At 51.4% G+C, this 19,329-nt stretch overlaps 1 protein-coding gene across 1 annotated transcript in view; it reads right to left on the minus strand.

The window, feature by feature from the left end:
• Nucleotides 1-19,329, minus strand: part of LOC122387764 — a 146,585-nt gene that overhangs the window by 25,113 nt on the left and 102,143 nt on the right. Inside the window, exon 3 of the mRNA XM_043378213.1 lies at nt 18,767-19,003. Within this exon, the coding sequence (XP_043234148.1) occupies nt 18,767-19,003 (237 nt within the window). The remainder of the gene's footprint in view (nt 1-18,766; nt 19,004-19,329) is intronic.

The following is a 19,329-nucleotide window of genomic DNA, read 5'->3' on the forward strand; positions in this document are numbered from 1 at the left end:
ACGGTTTTGCGCGTGATCGTCTGCTAATCAATTGTTGCTTCAGGTATGAACTCGAAGCTGTCCTAGATAATGCAATTAAATGTTTTTATTATGTACGACATATTATTAGACTGGCAAACACTCTTATTCATGCTTAGCGGCTTTACTGACAATTAGTATAATGTTTTATATAGCGGATGCCGCGATCGGAGCATCTCATGGTGCACTATGTTTTCGCCCATTCAGCTGATCACGGCAGGTGTTCGGCTGACTGTGGGCGGGGAGTCTGGATCGAGAGCTCAAGGAGTGAGGTTGCGCTCCTGGCTCTGTTAAAATGTAACCTAAAGCTAAATACAAGGTTATGTTCTTCACTTTTGATTATGTCGATTCACCTTCAGTAAACACGGGTTTTCATTTGGTGACAGCGGTGGGATCGACTTAGTCGAAATGAAGTTTGGAGCCCGAACCGACGTCCTCGGCTTTCGCGGCCTCAAGAGTCAAGATGAAGAATTCAAGAATTCAACTGACTGTTTGAAATCTTCGGAGCAGCTATCGCCCGTTCAAGATGTCTGCTGTTGGTTTTCCGGCTCTGCAACACTCTGACGAGTTGTCAGTTAGCCGGTAAGGTCGGTCGACTTCGCCTTTTGTCCCGACTGAAGACTGCGGTATGTTGGCCGCTGCACGGCGACTGGCCAGCAGTGCCGTCTGTTCCCGCAAGCACTGAGCTCCGCTTCTTGAGCTGTGCTACGGTCGACTGATCCTCGGTCCACTTGGCTTTGCAAGTGTCGACTGAGCGCCGTTGCTACAACACGTTTATTCATCAAGATCATCGCAAGATGGACCAGTTACGAGCCGTCATGGAGATCGACCAGCCAAGGGCTACCGAAGCAAGAGGAGCCTAGTCTTGGGCTGCGCTGTTTTCCCTGCTTCTTCAATCTTCGTGGTACCGGGTACCAGCAGTCTCAGCTGTGATGGAGGTGACGTCCGTAAGGAGGCTGAGAGACAGCGACCAGTGCCCAGTGGCCTGCGGTGATCTCGGCCCAGCCGTCGCGCTGCTGCGGCCTGCGAGCTCAGTGTGCAGTGTTCAGTGATTTGGTGCGCGAGTGGTGAGCGAGTGACGAGTCGGCACCGCCATAGCGATTGGCGTCCGACCTCCTCGCTGCTGGTGATCGGCACCAGCCGGCCGTATCGCCCACCGCGACTCGGCTCGGAGATCTGCCCAGCTCTGCGGCCCGTCGGCGCTGCACTGGACCGCGTCAGCTGATTCGAGGAGCAGCAGGCAAGGCGCCGGATGGGGAGGACTGGCCGTCACTGCACTCACGGTACTGTGCCTGGGGAACTGGGATTTCGGGGTCGGTGAACTGTGTTTTGAGTGTTTGACAATGAACAATTCAGTAGTGGTGTCAGAGCAATGTGCGAAAAATGAAAGTGAATACGCAATGGAGACGATATTAGAGTTCACTGTAAAGCTAGGTCAGGTTTGGCTAACCAGTTAATGTGGTACTTGAGCAGGAATTCAAAATGAGTTCTTTTATTGTACCGGCACCCCGTTTCGGTGGGAAGGGCTCATTGTCCCGTTTCCGTGAGGACTTTCAAACGTTTGGTCGGCTTCAGGGCTGGGATGAGGGACAGCAGCTTTCTTTTCTGCCACTGACCCTAGAAGGCATTGCACGGGATGCTTATGATGCTCTGAGCTCGAGTCAGAAGGGATCCCTGGACAGCGTTTTCAATGGTTTGCGGGAAACGTTCACAGTGGGGACCACAATCGACGCGCACATTCGTCTGACCGAGTTAAAGTATGACCCCGCCGAGTCTCTGGACGAGTTTCTTGTGCGGTTTAAGTCTCTTGTAAGGCGCTCCTTCCCAGACCAGCCGACTGATGGTTTGCTTTTTAACTACTTTCTGTCAGCCGTCCCCGAGAAATATCGCTCAGAGATTGTGATGGCGGGAATTTCTGATTTCCCGGCCGCCGTGCAAAAGGTGAGCAATATCCGCAGCGCTGAGGTGCTGCGAAGCGCGTCAGTGCGTCAGGTAGAGGTGCAGGCGCCGATGTTGCGCCTGATACTCGATCGCATCGAGCAGCTCGAGCGGCGTCTGGACGGCCCCGGACGCCCCGAGCGGACCGGACGGCGCCGCGGGTCGCAGCCGTCCCGGTCAAACGAGGCGCCGGCGCGCGCCTGCTGGGCATGTGGGGGCGCTGATCACGTGCGGTCCCGATGCCGTTTTCGTGATAGCACCTGCCACTCGTGTGGTAAGAAGGGACACCTGGCAGCCGTGTGCCAAGCTCCGTCGGGAAACGCCGACCGGGGCCCAGGTCAAAGCCCGAGGCCGGGTCCCGCGGCACCTCCCGAACAGTAAGTGATGCTGGTGACAGCGTACAGCTCAACCCAGATATGACCTTCCCGGCTAGGATCTGTGGGGTTGAGTGTAACTGTTTGTTGGATACGGGCTCGACGATAAGTATCATTAATAAGGCAGTGTTTGATGCTTTACCGAACGCCACTTTGAGCATGACAGCGACACGGGCGCGGACGGCCGCGCAGGAACAGTTGCCTTTCCTTGGGAGAACTGTCCTTTCCGTTCAGATAGGTCGCGTGCAAAAGACTGTCCCCTTTTATGTGTCGGATGTGATTGATGTGCCCTGCCTGTTTGGCATTGATTTCCTTCAGCACGTGCAACCGTGTGTAATAGATCTGCAGCGGAAATGCCTGAGCTTTGTGCCGTCGGAGGCAGTTCGATCTGTTTCAGCGGAGGCAGTGACTGTTGGAACCGTAGTTCTGGGCAAGGATATTACTGTACCACCCGGTAGTGAGACGGTGGTTCGCGGATTTTCTCACAATTGTGACTACAGGGGTTCTGCTCTGATTGAACCTTCTTGGGATAAACCGAGATTAGAGGTTGTGAGAAGCATAGTGGAAGTGTCTGGCACGAGCGTTCCATTAGTATTGCGAAACAACTCTGATCGTTTTGTTACTATACCCAAGCACGCTGAGCTGGTGTTGGGATATTGTGACCGCGGACCGGTCGTGCGGGGCCGAGGCGCGGGCCGGGCCGGCGGCTCGGCCGGCCGGCCGGCGAGCCGCCTGACCGCCGCGCGGTCACCGCGCATGCGCTCTGTGCCGTGGTTATATAAGGGCGCGACCGTGACCGGACTGAGTGAGTCGGCGGGTCGCCGTGTCCGTGCTTGGTCTTCGGTCGCTGGAAGCACAATACACAGTGTCGTGGTATATGCAGCTTTACTTGGCCCTAACATATTTTGGCGCGGTCGGTAGGACCAATAACGTAAATGGGCTGCATATGAGATTTTAAGAAAGAAGATTGCTGTGAGAGTTCTGTGACGGCCTACGCAAGCTCACGGTGGAAAAGGTGGACGGAGCCGGTGAGTAGAGACTTTGGGTGAGGAGAGGTTCTGTCCAGTAGAGTTCAGTATAACAAACTATGGATTTATCTACCATTTTCCTTTCAAGAGCCTCGAAATTTAGTGGAGAGTCGGGGGAAGTGTGGCAGAAATGGTTCCGCCGATTCGAAGCTCAGACGGCGAGCATGAAAGCCGGGGACCGGCTTTCATGCTCGCGATTCTGCCGTATCCACACTGACTGACGCGGTACGCGTTAGTAAAGAATTCGAGGAGACGAGGAAGACGATCAAGGCAGTGCGAAATCATGAGATCGACGTCATCGGGGCGGTCCGCCCGGTCGGGGGTGAAGCAACCGCGGGTCAAGCAGAAAAGACTGTGACGGACAACAACCGGCTCACAGCCATCGAAGATCATATTCGCGGGCTACATGAGTCGATATCGGCCATCACAATGGCGCCGAAGACGACAACTGATGCGAGTAAGTCTCGCCGACTTCCCCGGTGCTACCGCTGCGAGCAGCCGGGTCATTTTCAGCGAGACTGCCCCGAGCGTAGCCGTGGTTCACCTAGCGTCAGATGCTTCGGCTGTGGAGAATTGGGTCACCTCAAGCGACACTGCCCCATTTCATTGCCGTCGACAAGGGATGGGCGCGCGCTGCCGCTCTGCTTATGTTGCGGGCAGCAGGGCCACTGGATGGCGGGGTGCCAATACTTCCAGGGTGGCAGCACTGGCGAAGGCCACTCCGAAACAAGAGCTGCTGATCCCCGGCGGGGCGCCGGTGCGCATCAGGAAAACTGAACCGGACTGGAGCCGTGGGACAGGTCCCAGTCCTCTCGAAAGCGTCCCCACTCACGGCGTCGGCCGTTCGGGTCGTCATTCACGGCGCTCCGACATGGGCGCTGGTGGACACTGGTGCCGACTTCACCATGATGCGAAGAGGATTTTATGAGGGGAACCCAGCACTCAGAGCAATCCGGCTCAGACCAAGCGCGCGCAATGCCATCGGAGCGGGAGGTACCTCCCTCCAGGTAGTTGGTGAGTTGGAAAACCTCTCATTATGCATTGATGGAGTCAGCTTCCGATGCCCGGTAGTGACCGTGGCAGACGACCTCGTGTACGACGTGATACTAGGTCGCGACTTCACGTGCATGCATCGCACGGTCATCGACGACGACGCTGGCTCATTCAAGATTGGAACCATGAGCGTTCCCCTGCCGAGCCGGGAGCAGGTTCGACCAAGACGTGCGCGAGTGCGATTACTGTCGAACGTCGTCATTCCAGCACGGTCAGAGAGCGTGGTAGCCGGTAAGCTGGAGAGAGTGGACGGCGTGCAGAGTGAAATGGGTGAAATGGGTGCAGCCGGGATATTCGAGCCATCAACCGTAGCGGAGCGGGAGGGACTCCTGACTCCAAGGGCTCTGGTCGTTGCAGACGACGACGGGTGCGTCTCGATCATTTTGACAAATGTTGGGTCTGAAGAAGTCCGTGTTCTCAGAGGCAGTGACCTAGGGACATTTTATGATGCTACAAACGAGAAGGACTGCGAGTACAAGTTGTGCCTGGCTGCAGACGGAGGCGTTGAGGACAGTGATGATGATGACGTTGATGATGTGAGCTGCAGAACAGAAAGGCGTCAGAATACGACGGTGACAGAAGTACTTGATGTGGACGGATCTGACTTCTCAGCGGAAGGAAAGGAGAAGCTCAGAACCATTCTCAGCGAATATGCAGACATCTTCAGTCAGTATGCGGGTGATATCGGCAAGACAGATTTGCTCGAACACCACATCGACACAGGGGAGGAGGCTCCCGTGAAGCAGAGACCACGGCGGGTACCAGTTAAACTCCGCGAGCAAGTCGAGATGCAGAAGACGCAGATGATGAAAGATGGAATAATTGAAGAGAGTACAAGTCCTTGGTGCTCCCCAGTCGTCCTGGCCAGAAAGAAAGATGGAAGTTTCCGCTTCTGCGTCGATCTCCGCGCGATCAACAGCCGAACTCGCGGATGTGCGCATCCTCTGCCGAGGGTCGACGAGGCGTTGGATACCCTAGCGGGGGCAACGTGGTACACGACGCTCGACATGGCGACCGGTTACTGGCAGGTCCCGCTGGCCACAGAGGACCGGGAAAAGACGGCGTTCTCCACGGGCAAAGGACTCCATCAGTTCAGGGTGATGGCCATGGGTCTCAAAAATGCTGGAGCCACATTCCAGCGACTCATGGAACTGGTGCTTGCGGGTCTGGACTCGAAACGCTGTTTAGTCTATCTTGATGACATCATCATATCAAGCAGATCCGAGGACGAGCACATCGCAACGCTCCGTGATGTCTTCAAGCGAGTGAGGTCGGCGAAGCTGAAGCTCAAACCAGAAAAGTGCCGCCTCGCAAAGCGCGAAGTTACGTTCCTCGGTCACCGGGTCGCAAAGGAGGGACTCCTACCGGACCCACATAACATCCAGAAGATACTCGACTGGGCTCCACCGAAGACGGAAGATGGCATGAAAAGCTTCCTCGGATTGTGCGGATATTACAGCCGTTTTGTCCCACAATACATGGATCTCACGAAGCCGCTGAGGGAAGCCAAGGTGGTGGGTGACCACCTGACGTGGACGCCGGAAGCTGAAGCAGCTTTTGAGAGTCTGAAGCAGGCGCTGACTGCACCTCCAGTGTTAGCCCTCCCTACGTTCCGTGGTACATTCGTCTTGTACACGGATGCATCCGACTCTGCAGTCGGTTCGGTGCTCGCGGAGCGGGTGGGTGACACGGAGAGAGTCATCGCCTACGACAGTAAGGTGCTGACAAAGCAACAGCGCAGATGGCCAACATATGATAAAGAACTCTGGGCCATCGTTCACGCCATCCGGCGATTCAACCAGTACACAGTTGGAGCAGAATTCGAAGTCGTGACCGATCACAAACCACTCACGGGTGTACCGGAGTCCATCAATGTGGAACGTGACGGGACGGGAAGACGTGGCCGGTGGGCCATCGAGCTGAGCTCTTACCAGTTCCGGGTGGTTGTCCGGCCGGGCCGTGATCACGGCAATGCCGATGCGATGTCCCGGCAGCGACCAGTCAACGGCAATATCTGGACGGGCAAGCGCAGCAAGTCTTGTCCCGCCGAAGCCGGTCAAGCACCCGTGCATACCGCAGCTACAAGAGCCCAAGAACCTGCTTCTGGTGAAGAGGAGGAATGTGTGGGGAAGACTCGAGGCGCAGCAGAACTTGACCAAGTCTGCGCACTGCCCACTGCGCCACCTAGTGCGAAGGGTGACCAGGCGGGACGCCTAATCACTGAAGCACCAGGACAATCGGAGTTGCAGACGGCGCAACAAGAGGACGGGGTCCTCAGTGTCATGCGGAACGCCTGTCTGGGTAGTCGGGAACTACCGCCCGATCACCCTCTCGCCGAGTGGGAGCTACTGCGTGGGAGCTGGACGCAGCTCGAAGTGCGGGAGGGCGTTCTCGGCATGAGGACGAAGTGGGGCTTCCGGGCCCTGGTCCCCGATTCGATGCGATCAAGAATCATGACGCTCGCCCATGACCATCCGACGTCCGCACACTTGGGACGGAGTCGAACAACGGAAAGAGTGCGACAGCGCTTCCTCTGGCCCGGCATGTTCGCGGACATCCGTCGGTACTGCAGCACGTGTGACCTTTGCCAACGGCGCCATCGCCCTGCACCGAAGAAACGGGCTCCTTTGGTGACGGAGGTCACGAGTCACGGTGCTGTTGGATTGGGTTTACGACATGGGGGTGCCAGACAGGATTCACTCGGACCAAGGAGGCCAATTTGAGTCCGCATTGTTCCAGTGCATGTGCAAGCGACTGGGCATCCAGAAAACGCGTACAACGCCCTATCACCCCGAGAGTGATGGTATGGTAGAGCGTTTTATGAGAACACTCAAGGACATGGTCGCCAAATACGTTGACCCCCAAGGAACGGACTGGGACGCTGACATCAAGGCGTACTGCATGGCTTACAACACCTCTGTGCACAGCGTCACCGGATATTCCCCGTTCTTTCTGCTGCACGGATTCCACCCGAAAACGCCACTCGATGCGGTCATCAACCCTCCGGATCGGGCGGTAAATATCCGGTGCTACCTTGAAGACCGTCTAAAGGCCATTTCAGAGGCTTATCAGACGACTATCAGGAAAACCCGGGCCAGTGCTACGGAGGCTGCGACCCGATTCAACCAGCGCGCGAGCGGAAAAGGGTTCGAGGCTGGTGACCGGGTATGGATTCGGGATAATAGGGTCTCGGTCGGCGGGAAGCCGAAACTGGGACTGTACTACAAAGGCCCGGGCACCATCATCGGCCGCCTCGGAGGAGAGAGAGGAGTAACGTACCTCGTCCGTGACGACAAGGGCAAGGAAAAGGCTCTGCACTTCAACCAGCTGAAGCCAGCTGTGGAACGGGAGTCCCACAAACAGGAAACCTCTGGAAGCACCCGGAGGGACGACGCATCGGACACAGCCACAGAAACGCGTCCCAGGAAGCAGACGGGGTCCGAGGAGACTGGACCGGATCCACTGGCGTTGTACTACCTCTGCCGGCGGGCCCAAGATCAGGTGGGGAATGGGGGTACATCTGTGCGGGGCGCGTATGTGACCAGGTCTGGCAGAGTGTCGCTCCCCCCAGATCGTTTTCAATCCTAGGCCTCGGATGCTCTCGATGTGCATCACCAGTGTCTGAATCAGTTTGTATTTCCGGTCGCGTAGTGTGTCGCGTTTCTTTGTTACTTGACCAAGTGGAAACGTTTCTTTTGTGGGGGGAGGAGTGTTGGGATATTGTGACCGCGGACCGGTCGTGCGGGGCCGAGGCGCGGGCCGGGCCGGCGGCTCGGCCGGCCGGCCGGCGAGCCGCCTGACCGCCGCGCGGTCACCGCGCATGCGCTCTGTGCCGTGGTTATATAAGGGCGCGACCGTGACCGGACTGAGTGAGTCGGCGGGTCGCCGTGTCCGCGCTTGGTCTTCGGTCGCTGGAAGCACAATACACAGTGTCGTGGTATATGCAGCTTTACTTGGCCCTAACACTGGCTCAGTTAGAGGTAGGATTTTCAGAGGAGCCTAAAGTAAAAGAGTCTGAGCTTAAAGAGTCTGTGAACTTGAAAGAATTAGTGAACTTAGAGGGAGTAGATATAACGTCATCACAGAGAGCTGCCCTGTTTCGCGTCCTTAAAAAGTACGAGTCAATGTTCGATGGTCACGCGGGCCACACCACTCTGGTGGAGCACCGAATCGATACGGGTGACAGCCCTCCGATCAGACAGGCCCCACGTAGAATTCCGCCGCACCTCAAAGAGGAGGTGAAGGCTCAGCTAGACGAGCTAGTCAGACAGGGGATCCTAGAGGAGTCAGAGGGCACGTGGGCGTCGCCAATTTGCGTGGTTCGCAAGAAGGACGGGTCGGCGAGGATAGTAGCCGACTTACGCCGATTGAACTCAGTGTCTCGAGTCCCCGCCTATCCGATCGCCAGAATAGATGATACGCTAGACGCGCTGGCGGGATCGTCGCTATTTTGTACCCTTGATATGAACTCGGCTTACCATCAGATGTCAATTGCACCGGAGGATAGAGAAAAGGCAACGATCGTGACACCTTTCTCGTGTCTGCAGTACACACGGGTTTGTTTTGGTCTCGCAGGAGCGCCAGCGAGCTGTGCTCGTCTGCTGAACATAGTGCTTGGAGATATTGCACCGGAAAAATGCGTGAGTTACTTTGATGACATCATTGTGCACGGGTCAACCTTTCAGAGTGTTCTGGAGTCACTGGATTGTGTTTTGAGTCGTCTCATGGATGCAGGGTTGACTTTGAACTTGAAAAAGTGTCAGTTTTTCCGGAAAAAGGTCACTTATCTGGGACATGAAGTGTCAGGGGAGGGTATCAAGGCTGATCCTGTCAAGGTAGAGAAGGTGCGTGACTGGCCTGTGCCCAGATCAGCCAAGGAGATGTCCAGTTTTCTAGGGCTAGCTTCGTACTTTAGAAGGTACATTAAGAACTTTGCGGATATTGCAGCGCCGCTGTTCCGCCTCACCATTAAAGGTAGACTGCCACCTTTTTTTCACAAAACGGTTTTCACTAGAGCTGAGCCACCTATGTCCCAGACTGAAGTCGGTTTTCCGAAATTCGAACCCGTTTGCGAGAAATCGGAGACCAAAGTTCAGTTTGATGCCATTTTTTTTAGTCCAAGAAAACCGACATCTCTACTGTTTATCGATAACTTTGAAACATGAATTTTCTTATATTTTGGCAAATATATGTCAAAACTTTGATTGTTTCGAGATCAGAGAAGAATTTTGGAGTGTCAAAATAAAAGTTAAACTTATATATTCAGTAGTTCATTTTTTCAAAAAAGTGTGGGAAATGGGGTTTAACATGGGCCAGACCCATTCCAAATAAAGCCATGATTTTTAAATGTTTTACGAAGTTAAATGCAAAATAAATTAAACATGGCCAATTTCTTATGAAATCATATATTAGTAAATCATAAAATACCTTACTTTTCAAATAAAATGTAATAATCTTATGACCTTGAAGTCTAGTGATGTGTAAACATTGTCGCTAGACATTAACCGATTGATAATTGTATGATAATCGATAATTTTTTCGCGATTCACGTGATGATACTTTGTCAGGTGAGTTCTAAAATTTTGTTTTGTCCAGGGAATAAATCATAGGCCGATCTGAGAAAACTTTTTGAAGGTGGCAGTCTTCCTTTAAAGATCAGAAGTTTGAATGGTCGGACAGCGCTCAAATTGCTTTTGATTCATTGAAAAAGGCCTTATGCGAGTCACCAGTGCTTGCGTTTCCGCGTTTTGATTCAGAGGCAGGTCCATTCATTTTGGAGACGGACGCCAGTGGAGAGTGTATGGGAGCCGTTTTGCTGCAGGTGCAGAATGGTGTCGAGCGTCCAGTCGCTTACGGCAGCCAGACGCTGTCAAAGTCACAGAGAAATTACTCTACCACGAAGCGTGAGCTATTAGCGTGTGTTCATTTTGTGCAACATTTTAACCACTACCTTCAGGGAGCGAGATTTCAATTGCGTACTGATCACAGTAGCCTGCAGTGGCTATTGAATTTTAAGAACCCCACCGGCATGCTAGCCAGGTGGTTTGAAGTTTTGAGCAATTATCAGTTTGACATTTCTTATCGCCCGGGGGCCACTAATACAGCAGCTGATGGTCTGAGCAGGCGCCCCGAGAGCACAGCTGACGCAGGCGTGCAGACTGAGGAAGCGCAGTGCCATCAGATCAATGCGAGTCTGTGGTCCACCAGTTTCATGAAAGACGAGCAAGGTAAGGACGCAACAATTTCAGAGATCGTGAAGCATCTTTCCTCAGGACAGCGTCCACATCGCCGCAGTGTCGACAGGTCCTTGCGTCCCCTGCTGAGGCAGTGGTCCAGACTGACCCTTCTTGATGGTGTCCTGTACCGAAAGTACCGTCGGAGGGCGAGAGATGAGTTTCAGCTGCAGCTGGTGATTCCGCGATCTCTCGTGACCGGTGTGCTGACGTCACTGCACAGCGGCCCGACCGCCGGTCACCCCGGACCGGACAGGCTACACGCAGCAGTGACCCGACGCTTCTTCTGGGTGGGAATGTTGACAGACGTCAAGGAGTTCTGCAAGCGCTGTGAGCGGTGTTCATCCAGAAGTCAGCCGGTGCCGAGACCGAGAGCCGCACTGGGTGAATTGCAGGCTTCCGAGCCGTTCGAGACGGTAGCGATCGATTTTCTGACTAACCTACCAGTGACGCCGAGTGGTCATAAGCATTTGTTGGTGGTGATCGATCACTTCACTCGCTGGTGTGAGGTGTTCCCGCTGAAGGATATGACGGCCACCACAGTAGCGTCCACTTTGGTGAGCGAATTCTTTTCCAGGTACGGATGCCCGAGGAAGCTCCATTCGGATTGTGCCGCCAATTTCACGGGCCAGGTGATTGCCGAGATGTGTCGTCTTTTCGGCATCGAGAAAACAAAGATAAGTGCCTATCATCCAGAGGGTGACGGTAAGGTCGAGAGGATGATGAGGACTCTGCTCGACATGCTTTCGAAGTATCTCGACGCGAATCATGATCAGTGGGACGAGCACCTCCCATTGTTGATGCTGGGGTACAGATCGCTCGAGCACAGTGCGCTGGGCTACAGTCCGTATTTTCTCATGTTCGGTAAAGAGCCGTGCTTGCCTGTGGAGGCTGAGCTCCAGGTTCCAGTCGCGAGCAAATCTCAGACCGTCACAGAATATGTAGATAAGCTACGCGAGTCTTTGAGAATTGCACACAAGCATGCGCTACAGGTATCTGACGCTTCACATGGGAAAAACAAACGGTTCTACGAAAAACGAATGAATGAGTTTGACTACAAAGAGGGAGATTTGGTATTTCTGCACAAAGCTGTAGTTCCTAAGGGACAATATTACAAGTTTGTGAGACCGTGGAAGGCTGCGGTGATTGTAGCAAAGGTAGGGGACTTGAACTATCGTATCAAGGTCACGGGCTCCAGGAAAACATTACTGGTTCACCATAATCGTTTGAAGCCGCGAACTGAGCCGATAGTTACCCCACCTGAGCCAGAGGTCACTGAGAGTCAGGATGGGGCTGGTGCTGATGCTGCGTCACCGGTGACACGCGCTCAGACCACGCCGCCAGCAGAGACAGAGTCGGTCTCCGTGGACAGTGGGTCAGCGGATGGCCCGGCTGGTGCCACAGCGTGGGCACGATTGCCCATCATCGGCACAGCTGTGCAAGGTAAGGAGCCAGCGATTGAGGAGCAATCGTCCGGCACAGTTCAGATGGCGGTGCCGACACCCGAGTGTCCACCGGTACCCCCGCGGTCTGAGGTACCGCCGCCGGTGCCCGCCAGACGGTCCGAGCGACGGACTCGACCGCCTGATCGCTTTGTTCCAGGCTTATAGGCAGCCTGTTTTAACATGAATGCTTCAAAAGGCAAGAGGTAAGAGGTGCGCTCAAATTAACGTAAAATCAGTCGCCCTGATTTTCCTTTTAACTAGCTCAGCAGACAATCGGTTGGCTCCTGGCGCCGGAGTGCGACAGATTGTTCAACTCTTTATAGAAAGAGAGTGTGCGCGTCGAGCTAGATTCGGCCACTCCCTGGGGACGTTTCTGGTTGACATGTCAATGTCATTAAACTCAGTTTGAGTAGGAGCCCTCTAGCAGCCTGTTCAGAGCATCATGGCATGGGATGTAAATAGCATGGTCTGGTTAACCGTGTTTGGGATGGGACCCAGGGTACTGCCATCATTGACGGTTAGCCATACCTGTTCAGCTAGCTAGTTGATAAGTCAGCGATGCTGTGCGCGATGACGTGTTTGTGTTTTTCGTTGTTGCTGACTGCCAGTCCACGTCAGCCGGATGCTGCTAGGCATCATCTAGCGACCACGATGTTTTGGTGTCGCGTGGCGCGCGCTGATAATGCCGCATGTGTCAATGAGTGTTTCTAGATGTAAGTGCACGCCTTTCATTCAAAGGAGGGAGAAGTGTAATCGGCAAGCTTTGCGCCGATTAAAGTTTAACTGTTTCACCGCCGAGAGGAGCCCGGTGACCATATGATGTCTGGACAGGAATTTAATTCAACGGTTTTGCGCGTGATCGTCTGCTAATCAATTGTTGCTTCAGGTATGAACTCGAAGCTGTCCTAGATAATGCAATTAAATGTTTTTATTATGTACGACATATTATTAGACTGGCAAACACTCTTATTCATGCTTAGCGGCTTTACTGACAATTAGTATAATGTTTTATATAGCGGATGCCGCGATCGGAGCATCTCATGGTGCACTATGTTTTCGCCCATTCAGCTGATCACGGCAGGTGTTCGGCTGACTGTGGGCGGGGAGTCTGGATCGAGAGCTCAAGGAGTGAGGTTGCGCTCCTGGCTCTGTTAAAATGTAACCTAAAGCTAAATACAAGGTTATGTTCTTCACTTTTGATTATGTCGATTCACCTTCAGTAAACACGGGTTTTCATATAGATATAAATCGATGACAACCCGCCGTGAGCATGCAACTTAACCCGCGCCCTGCTGGGGGGTGTTTGAACACCCCCCTTGTGGTTTTTCGCGAATATCGGCGCTCCGCGCCGCCGTTTTTGGTACACCTTATTATACATCAATTCTACACATGTTGTGAAAATTTCAGACCAAGGTCATTCAAGGTCAGGTCACCAGGTCACTTGAAGTGACTTCACCTCATAAAAAGTTTCAATGTCTGCCATAGCTACACCGAGTGACCGATCGCTTTGAAACTTTTAGAGATTGCTAAATGCAATAGCATGTACAAAATGTATATATCAGAATTTTGATATCGATGACCTAAGGTTAGGTCAATTTTGCGACCTCCCCATTATAAGTCAATGGGAGAAAATTGAAATGCGCCTCTTTTGGACAAATGACATTATAAACACTCCCAAACACTGAATTACAAGTGGTTTAGACACATTGAACATTAAAATGGTGTATGTGACCCCTGTTTATGCCCCTGAGGTCATCTTAGGTCACGAATGGTATCTAACAGTTTTTCGCAAATAACTTTTGATAGAGGCATGCTAGAGCGATGAAAATGCCTTAGATGTGTTCAGCTCAACGATAAGCATCGACTGATATGCAGCATGACCCTTTCCGGTCAGGTCATGACCTTGACCTGAGGCCAAATTTTCAAGTTGACCTTTCAAGGTCAAATTATAGTTCATTCGATACGTCTTGACGAGAGGAACACGATGCCGGTAAAAGTAAGCTCGTACAAGGCTTGGGTCAAAAGTTATTGCAGAAAAACTGTTTCCGAAAAATCGGCTATTTTTGCAGTTTTTGCCCCCTGCAGGCAAAACCGTTGACGTTAGGTCAAATCTGAGAGAATTACTCAGAAAGGGCGTTAATAGGGCTATCGAATGCGCTTTTCCGCGGCGCTGTAGCTCTATTGGTTCCCGAGTTATGCGCTGGCTTCTTTGAAATTGTCGACATTCGACCTGGAAATCGGCAAGATTTTGACTTCAATGACCTCTGGTGACCTGACCTTTGACCTGACTAAAAAATTGACCGAAGTGATTTCGTCATTATTTTTGGCGCTCTTTCGAACGCCGCCTTCCGCGTATCGCTACGTGGCCCAGGAGCCGAGTTAGAAGGGGGGTGTTCAGACACCCCCCAGCAGGGCGTGGAAATCCAGGACCCCCAACCGGGCGCGGGTTAGCAATCAGTCCCGAGTTATCTTCATATACGTCTAATATAAATATTTTTGACTTCAACTACCTACATAGATTCCAACTAAGGGGATTTATCCCCCTGGCGGCAGGTATGTAAAAGGTATAGTTAGGGCATTGCTCCTATAGATGACGCTCTTTGACAGCTAGAAATTGAGAATTTCGTCCTGCGATACGCTAACGCCTAACAGCTATGCCGAAATGTTTTTTTCTTGTACATGGTGATTCTTACACGAAAAACTATCTATAGTCCATTTTATTTCAAAAGGCGCACGGCTCGAAAATCGATTTTAGAATTGTCACGTGCAAAGTGATGGCTTTGACAGAAATCAACGAACACCGGCTTGGCACGTTTCGAAATCAGACTGGTCGGCTCGGTCGGCTGGTCTCTGATTTACGATAGTTTTGAGAGAAGTATAGACATACGACTCATAATGAGGAACTGTGAATCGAAAATGCTTCCACACGGGATCTAGCCATAGGCACTAAACAAATGGTTAAGATGATTACGTGGATGACTTGTTTGCAGACCTACAAAAGTAACACACGGATTGGCATTTTGTTTTACGTTTATTTCTGTTGAGTATAAAAAGAAACATGAGCCAGCATATCTGCCGATCTAGTACAATGCTGATCGATCGATTCCTGCATTGGGAAGAAGTCGGGTATGCGCCTACTAAATCTGGAAAGACTCATAAAAAGATTACTGAAGTTTGCACGTAGCATGTGAGAACACAATGTAAGACAACAATATGGAACGTCACCAGCTTCAGCAGCTAACAATGACATGATGAGTGAGCCTGCCGTTCAGAATTCTGGCGCCCGACAGAGCCTTGTAGCAAAAAAATATTGTTCTGTCTTGATTATTTAAGGATTTGCCGCTTGTTATTTCTCAAGTGATGGCCTGGCTGTGGAATCAAGGTTAATCTAGGAGTGACGTTAGATTAGCATGCAAATTCAACAGAATGGAGAATGGCTCAAACATGGGCGTAGGAACGGCTGGAACATTGCGGGTGCATGGTGCAGAAATCCAGCCATGGCCGGTGAAGCGGGGGGGGGGGGGGGGGTAGTGAGCGGCTCCCGAGCGGAGGCTCATTGCGAGCTTTGAGGGTGTAGAACTAGAGTAGAAGGTCCAGATAAGTGCATTTGGAAGCATGGATAATGTCAATATTGGACTACCGCATAAAGTAAAAGCGAATTTCTTAGTCATTTTTGAAGATATCGGGATAAAACTTTTGCCAGTTGGTCATCAGTAGGTATGTATTCAATCACTTGTGCTCCATTTCTTCTTTTTTAACCTGAGCACAAATGTAAGTTTTGAAGACTATCACAGTAGCAAATGCTTCTAAAAATGGATAGTGGGCAAAATATCCTGAATTTGTAGTGCTGCATGGGAAGTAGTGTTGAGAAAAGGAGTTTTTGTTCCAGATTATTGCGGGTGCAGATTACATTGTCTGCACCCACTGGAAAATTATCATGCGTGCAACTGCACCCACTGCACCCATGGTTCCTACGCTTATGGGCTCAAATATATGAACTTACTAACATTCTGCAATATGACACGATTTATAAGCTAAATTGAACAACTTGCTCCGTTGCACTGTGCTTATCTTTCAAAAATGGCCGAGAAATTCAAGATCTCAGCTTGCGTTATTTTCTAGCGTCTCGCATGTGCCAACTCCAAAATAATACTTCGGGCCATGAGCCTTTTGAAAAAATGAACTATAATAGTCTGCTAACCAGCGTGCGATTTTTTACTTTTCACCTGAGTTTTCGCTACTTTTAGGTACTTTACCTTGTCAAGTCAAGTGCCCACCTACTTTCAGAAGGTCAGCGCCGCCCCTGTCATATCCAGCAGGAGCTGCGTGCTATCACTCATTGGCAGTGAGAAAAATTGATCAATGGCCATCGCACAGCACCATTTGTCTTTCCATTGGCTACGTTCGCATAGTATGCACTATGCATTAGTGATGTCAATCACAGAAAATCAGAACACCGATACCAAACCGAATACAAACCAAAACCATTGGAAAATACCGAAACCGAACCGATCCGTTGGACTGCAAATATTTATCTTATACAACATGTTCATTAGAAAAATACTTACCTCTGATTTCTTAGGTGCACACCGTTGCAAATGTATCCAAAAAACGCATAATGACAGATGACACGAAAATTGAAGTCACCGAGTGGATTCGAACCACCAACCCCCGTATCACCAGTTCGATACTCTAACCACTTCGCCACGGCGACAACACATGTAAGGCAGCTTAAATATCCTTAAGTTAACCCGGCAGTTGCTGGGGTATTTCGCCACCCACCGTTTGCTGGGGGGGGGGGGCGTTAAACGCCCCCAGCCGATAACTCGAGAACCAATAGGCGCAGCGAAACGCACGAGGCGGCAAACGAAAGAACGCGACGAGACGCTTCAGATGAGTACTTTTAAGTTGAATTTTGAGGTCACAGGTCAGGTCAAGGTCAGGTCAAACACCTGAAATCGGGCTTTCAGTAGCATGGACTTCAGGACTTCGCAATGGGCGCCTCTCGTCATAAACTCTGTCAAAACGGTGCACAATCCATCATATAAGGCCTACAAGAGTGTCAGCTCCATGCAGGGGTCAGTCAAGCATAGGTCAGGGTCAAGGTCAGGTCAACCGGGCGGGTGCATATCCCCGAAAATAAAAACTGATATTCGCAGCCTGTGACACATGTTTTATGGGTAATTTGGGGCGTAGAACACGATGGTGACATTCATTTTATCATATGTGTACGTGTTTGGCTAAAAAAGTTCAATTTAAGATATTCATGTATCATGGTCGTGAAGTAGTCACGAGAAATTGCCAAGATTCAGTTCAAGATTTTGGAAAATGCGGAACGATAATCAATAATCGAAGATAGCCATTTGATTCTTCATGGTATTGGCAGTCTAATGGCATTTACGGCATGTCTATATGTCTATTCTGTGATTTTATATGATTTTTTGAACATATGCCGTTTTTGGTCGAAAACTCAGAAATCATGACGTCACTAAAACCTCGATATCTCAAAAATTTTCCGACTGATTTTTTTGAAACTTTGTCACAATAAACTTCAATCAATTTCCTACAGGTACCCAAAATTTGGCGCGCCTGCGGCGCGCCGTTTTTATGCTATGGCCCGGCGAAAAAAGTGGGGGCGTTTAACGCCCCCCCCCCAGCAACTCGCGGGTTAAAACCTAGCTTCAATAGACGCCACCAAGGGTGAGGACCGAACGTATGACGCCACGCTGACGTCACTCAAGAGGCACGCTATTGGTCGGCCGATTCGTGTAATACACTTGGCGAATACGCGCCCCGGGGAGAGCTGTGGGATACCTCCCCGGTGACCTGACCTAAGCTAAATTCAACTCAAAATGACCTCGAATGACACAAACGACATCAAATTCGAAATCTGTGGCCTAAATGGACCATAAAACATGTGTCACGTGACCGACGCATGAAATAATATTTCCGTGACCTGTGATGACCTGACTCTGACCTGAAAATCAAAGTACAAGTTTGGTACCCTCAGGGTATCTAAAGCATCTATTCACGAGTGTGTAAACCAAAAATGAGCCTGATTTGACTTGTAAGACGGCGGCCAGACCCCAAAATGTGAGACGGCGGCCAGACCCCAAAATGTGAACAAGCCAGAATGCTAATAATTTTTACTTTGACCTGATCTGTGACGTCATCGGTGACCTCGAGGTCAATGCAATTAGAATTCGCCCGACAGTTTTCCCGGGGCTATCAGACACCGTTTGAATTTTGACGATTAGCCCAGTTGTTTCGGAGGTAGGAGGGGGAGGGGGGCTATGAAGAGCCCCCCCCCCCAGTAGGGCGCGTTATACGCAGACCCTAATGGGCGCGGGTTAACCCGCGCCCATTGGGGCGGCATCTTTTCTGCACATGTGTAAATTTCAGACCAAGGTTACTCAACGTTATGTCACCAGGCTACTTTAAGTGACTTCACATAATAAAAAGTTGCAATGTCTGCCACCGAGTGACCGATCTCTTTGAGCTTTCAGCGATTGATAAGAGCAACTGTATGTTCAAAATAATTCATCTCAGAATTTTGATATCGGTGACCTAAGGCCAGATCAATTTTGTGACCTCCCCAATCCTCATTTTAAGCCAATGGGGGAAAATTGAAAGGTGCCTCTTTTGCGCGAATTTCTGACTTCTCTGCATCCACCCACCTCGGTTAGGTCTGGGACGCTGGGCGCCGACTGCGCTCGTGGCTCGGCGACCACCTCGCTGGTTTGGGCGGCGCGGCGAGGCACCAGCACAAACTCTGCCAGCGTCACGTCACTGCTGCCTCCGGACTCGAGAGGAATCGGGTGCAGCCGGAAATGCTCCAGCATGGTGAACACCGAGTTGAACCACAAATGCTGCACGCGACACTGCCGCTCCTCCGAGATGGTCAGCCGCACGTGCTGAAAAAAAAAACACACACGTCAGTGGCCATGCTTTACTCAACGAGCGGGGTAAGAGCCTCTTATACGGCCTTGGGTAAGAGGACGGGGTTCAGGTAAACGGGGTAGGTTCATGAGCTGTGGTAGCACGAAGTGTCCATCATCAAGTTCGTGGCAAACCAAGCACATCTTAATTGAAGGGGCAATACTGAGCATCGCCGTACCGCAAGTTATCAACATTGACGTACTGGTGACGTCACGGTCTTATGTGACGTCATTATTAGAATCAGCGCCGTTGCCTTTCCTCAAGCATTACATTTGATACCAGCATCTGCGATGCTGGGCTC

The sequence above is a fragment of the Amphibalanus amphitrite genome, unplaced genomic scaffold (assembly GCF_019059575.1).
Source record: "Amphibalanus amphitrite isolate SeventyFive unplaced genomic scaffold, NRLGWU_Aamphi_draft 000297F_arrow, whole genome shotgun sequence".
Classification (NCBI taxonomy): Eukaryota; Metazoa; Arthropoda; class Thecostraca; order Balanomorpha; family Balanidae; genus Amphibalanus; species Amphibalanus amphitrite.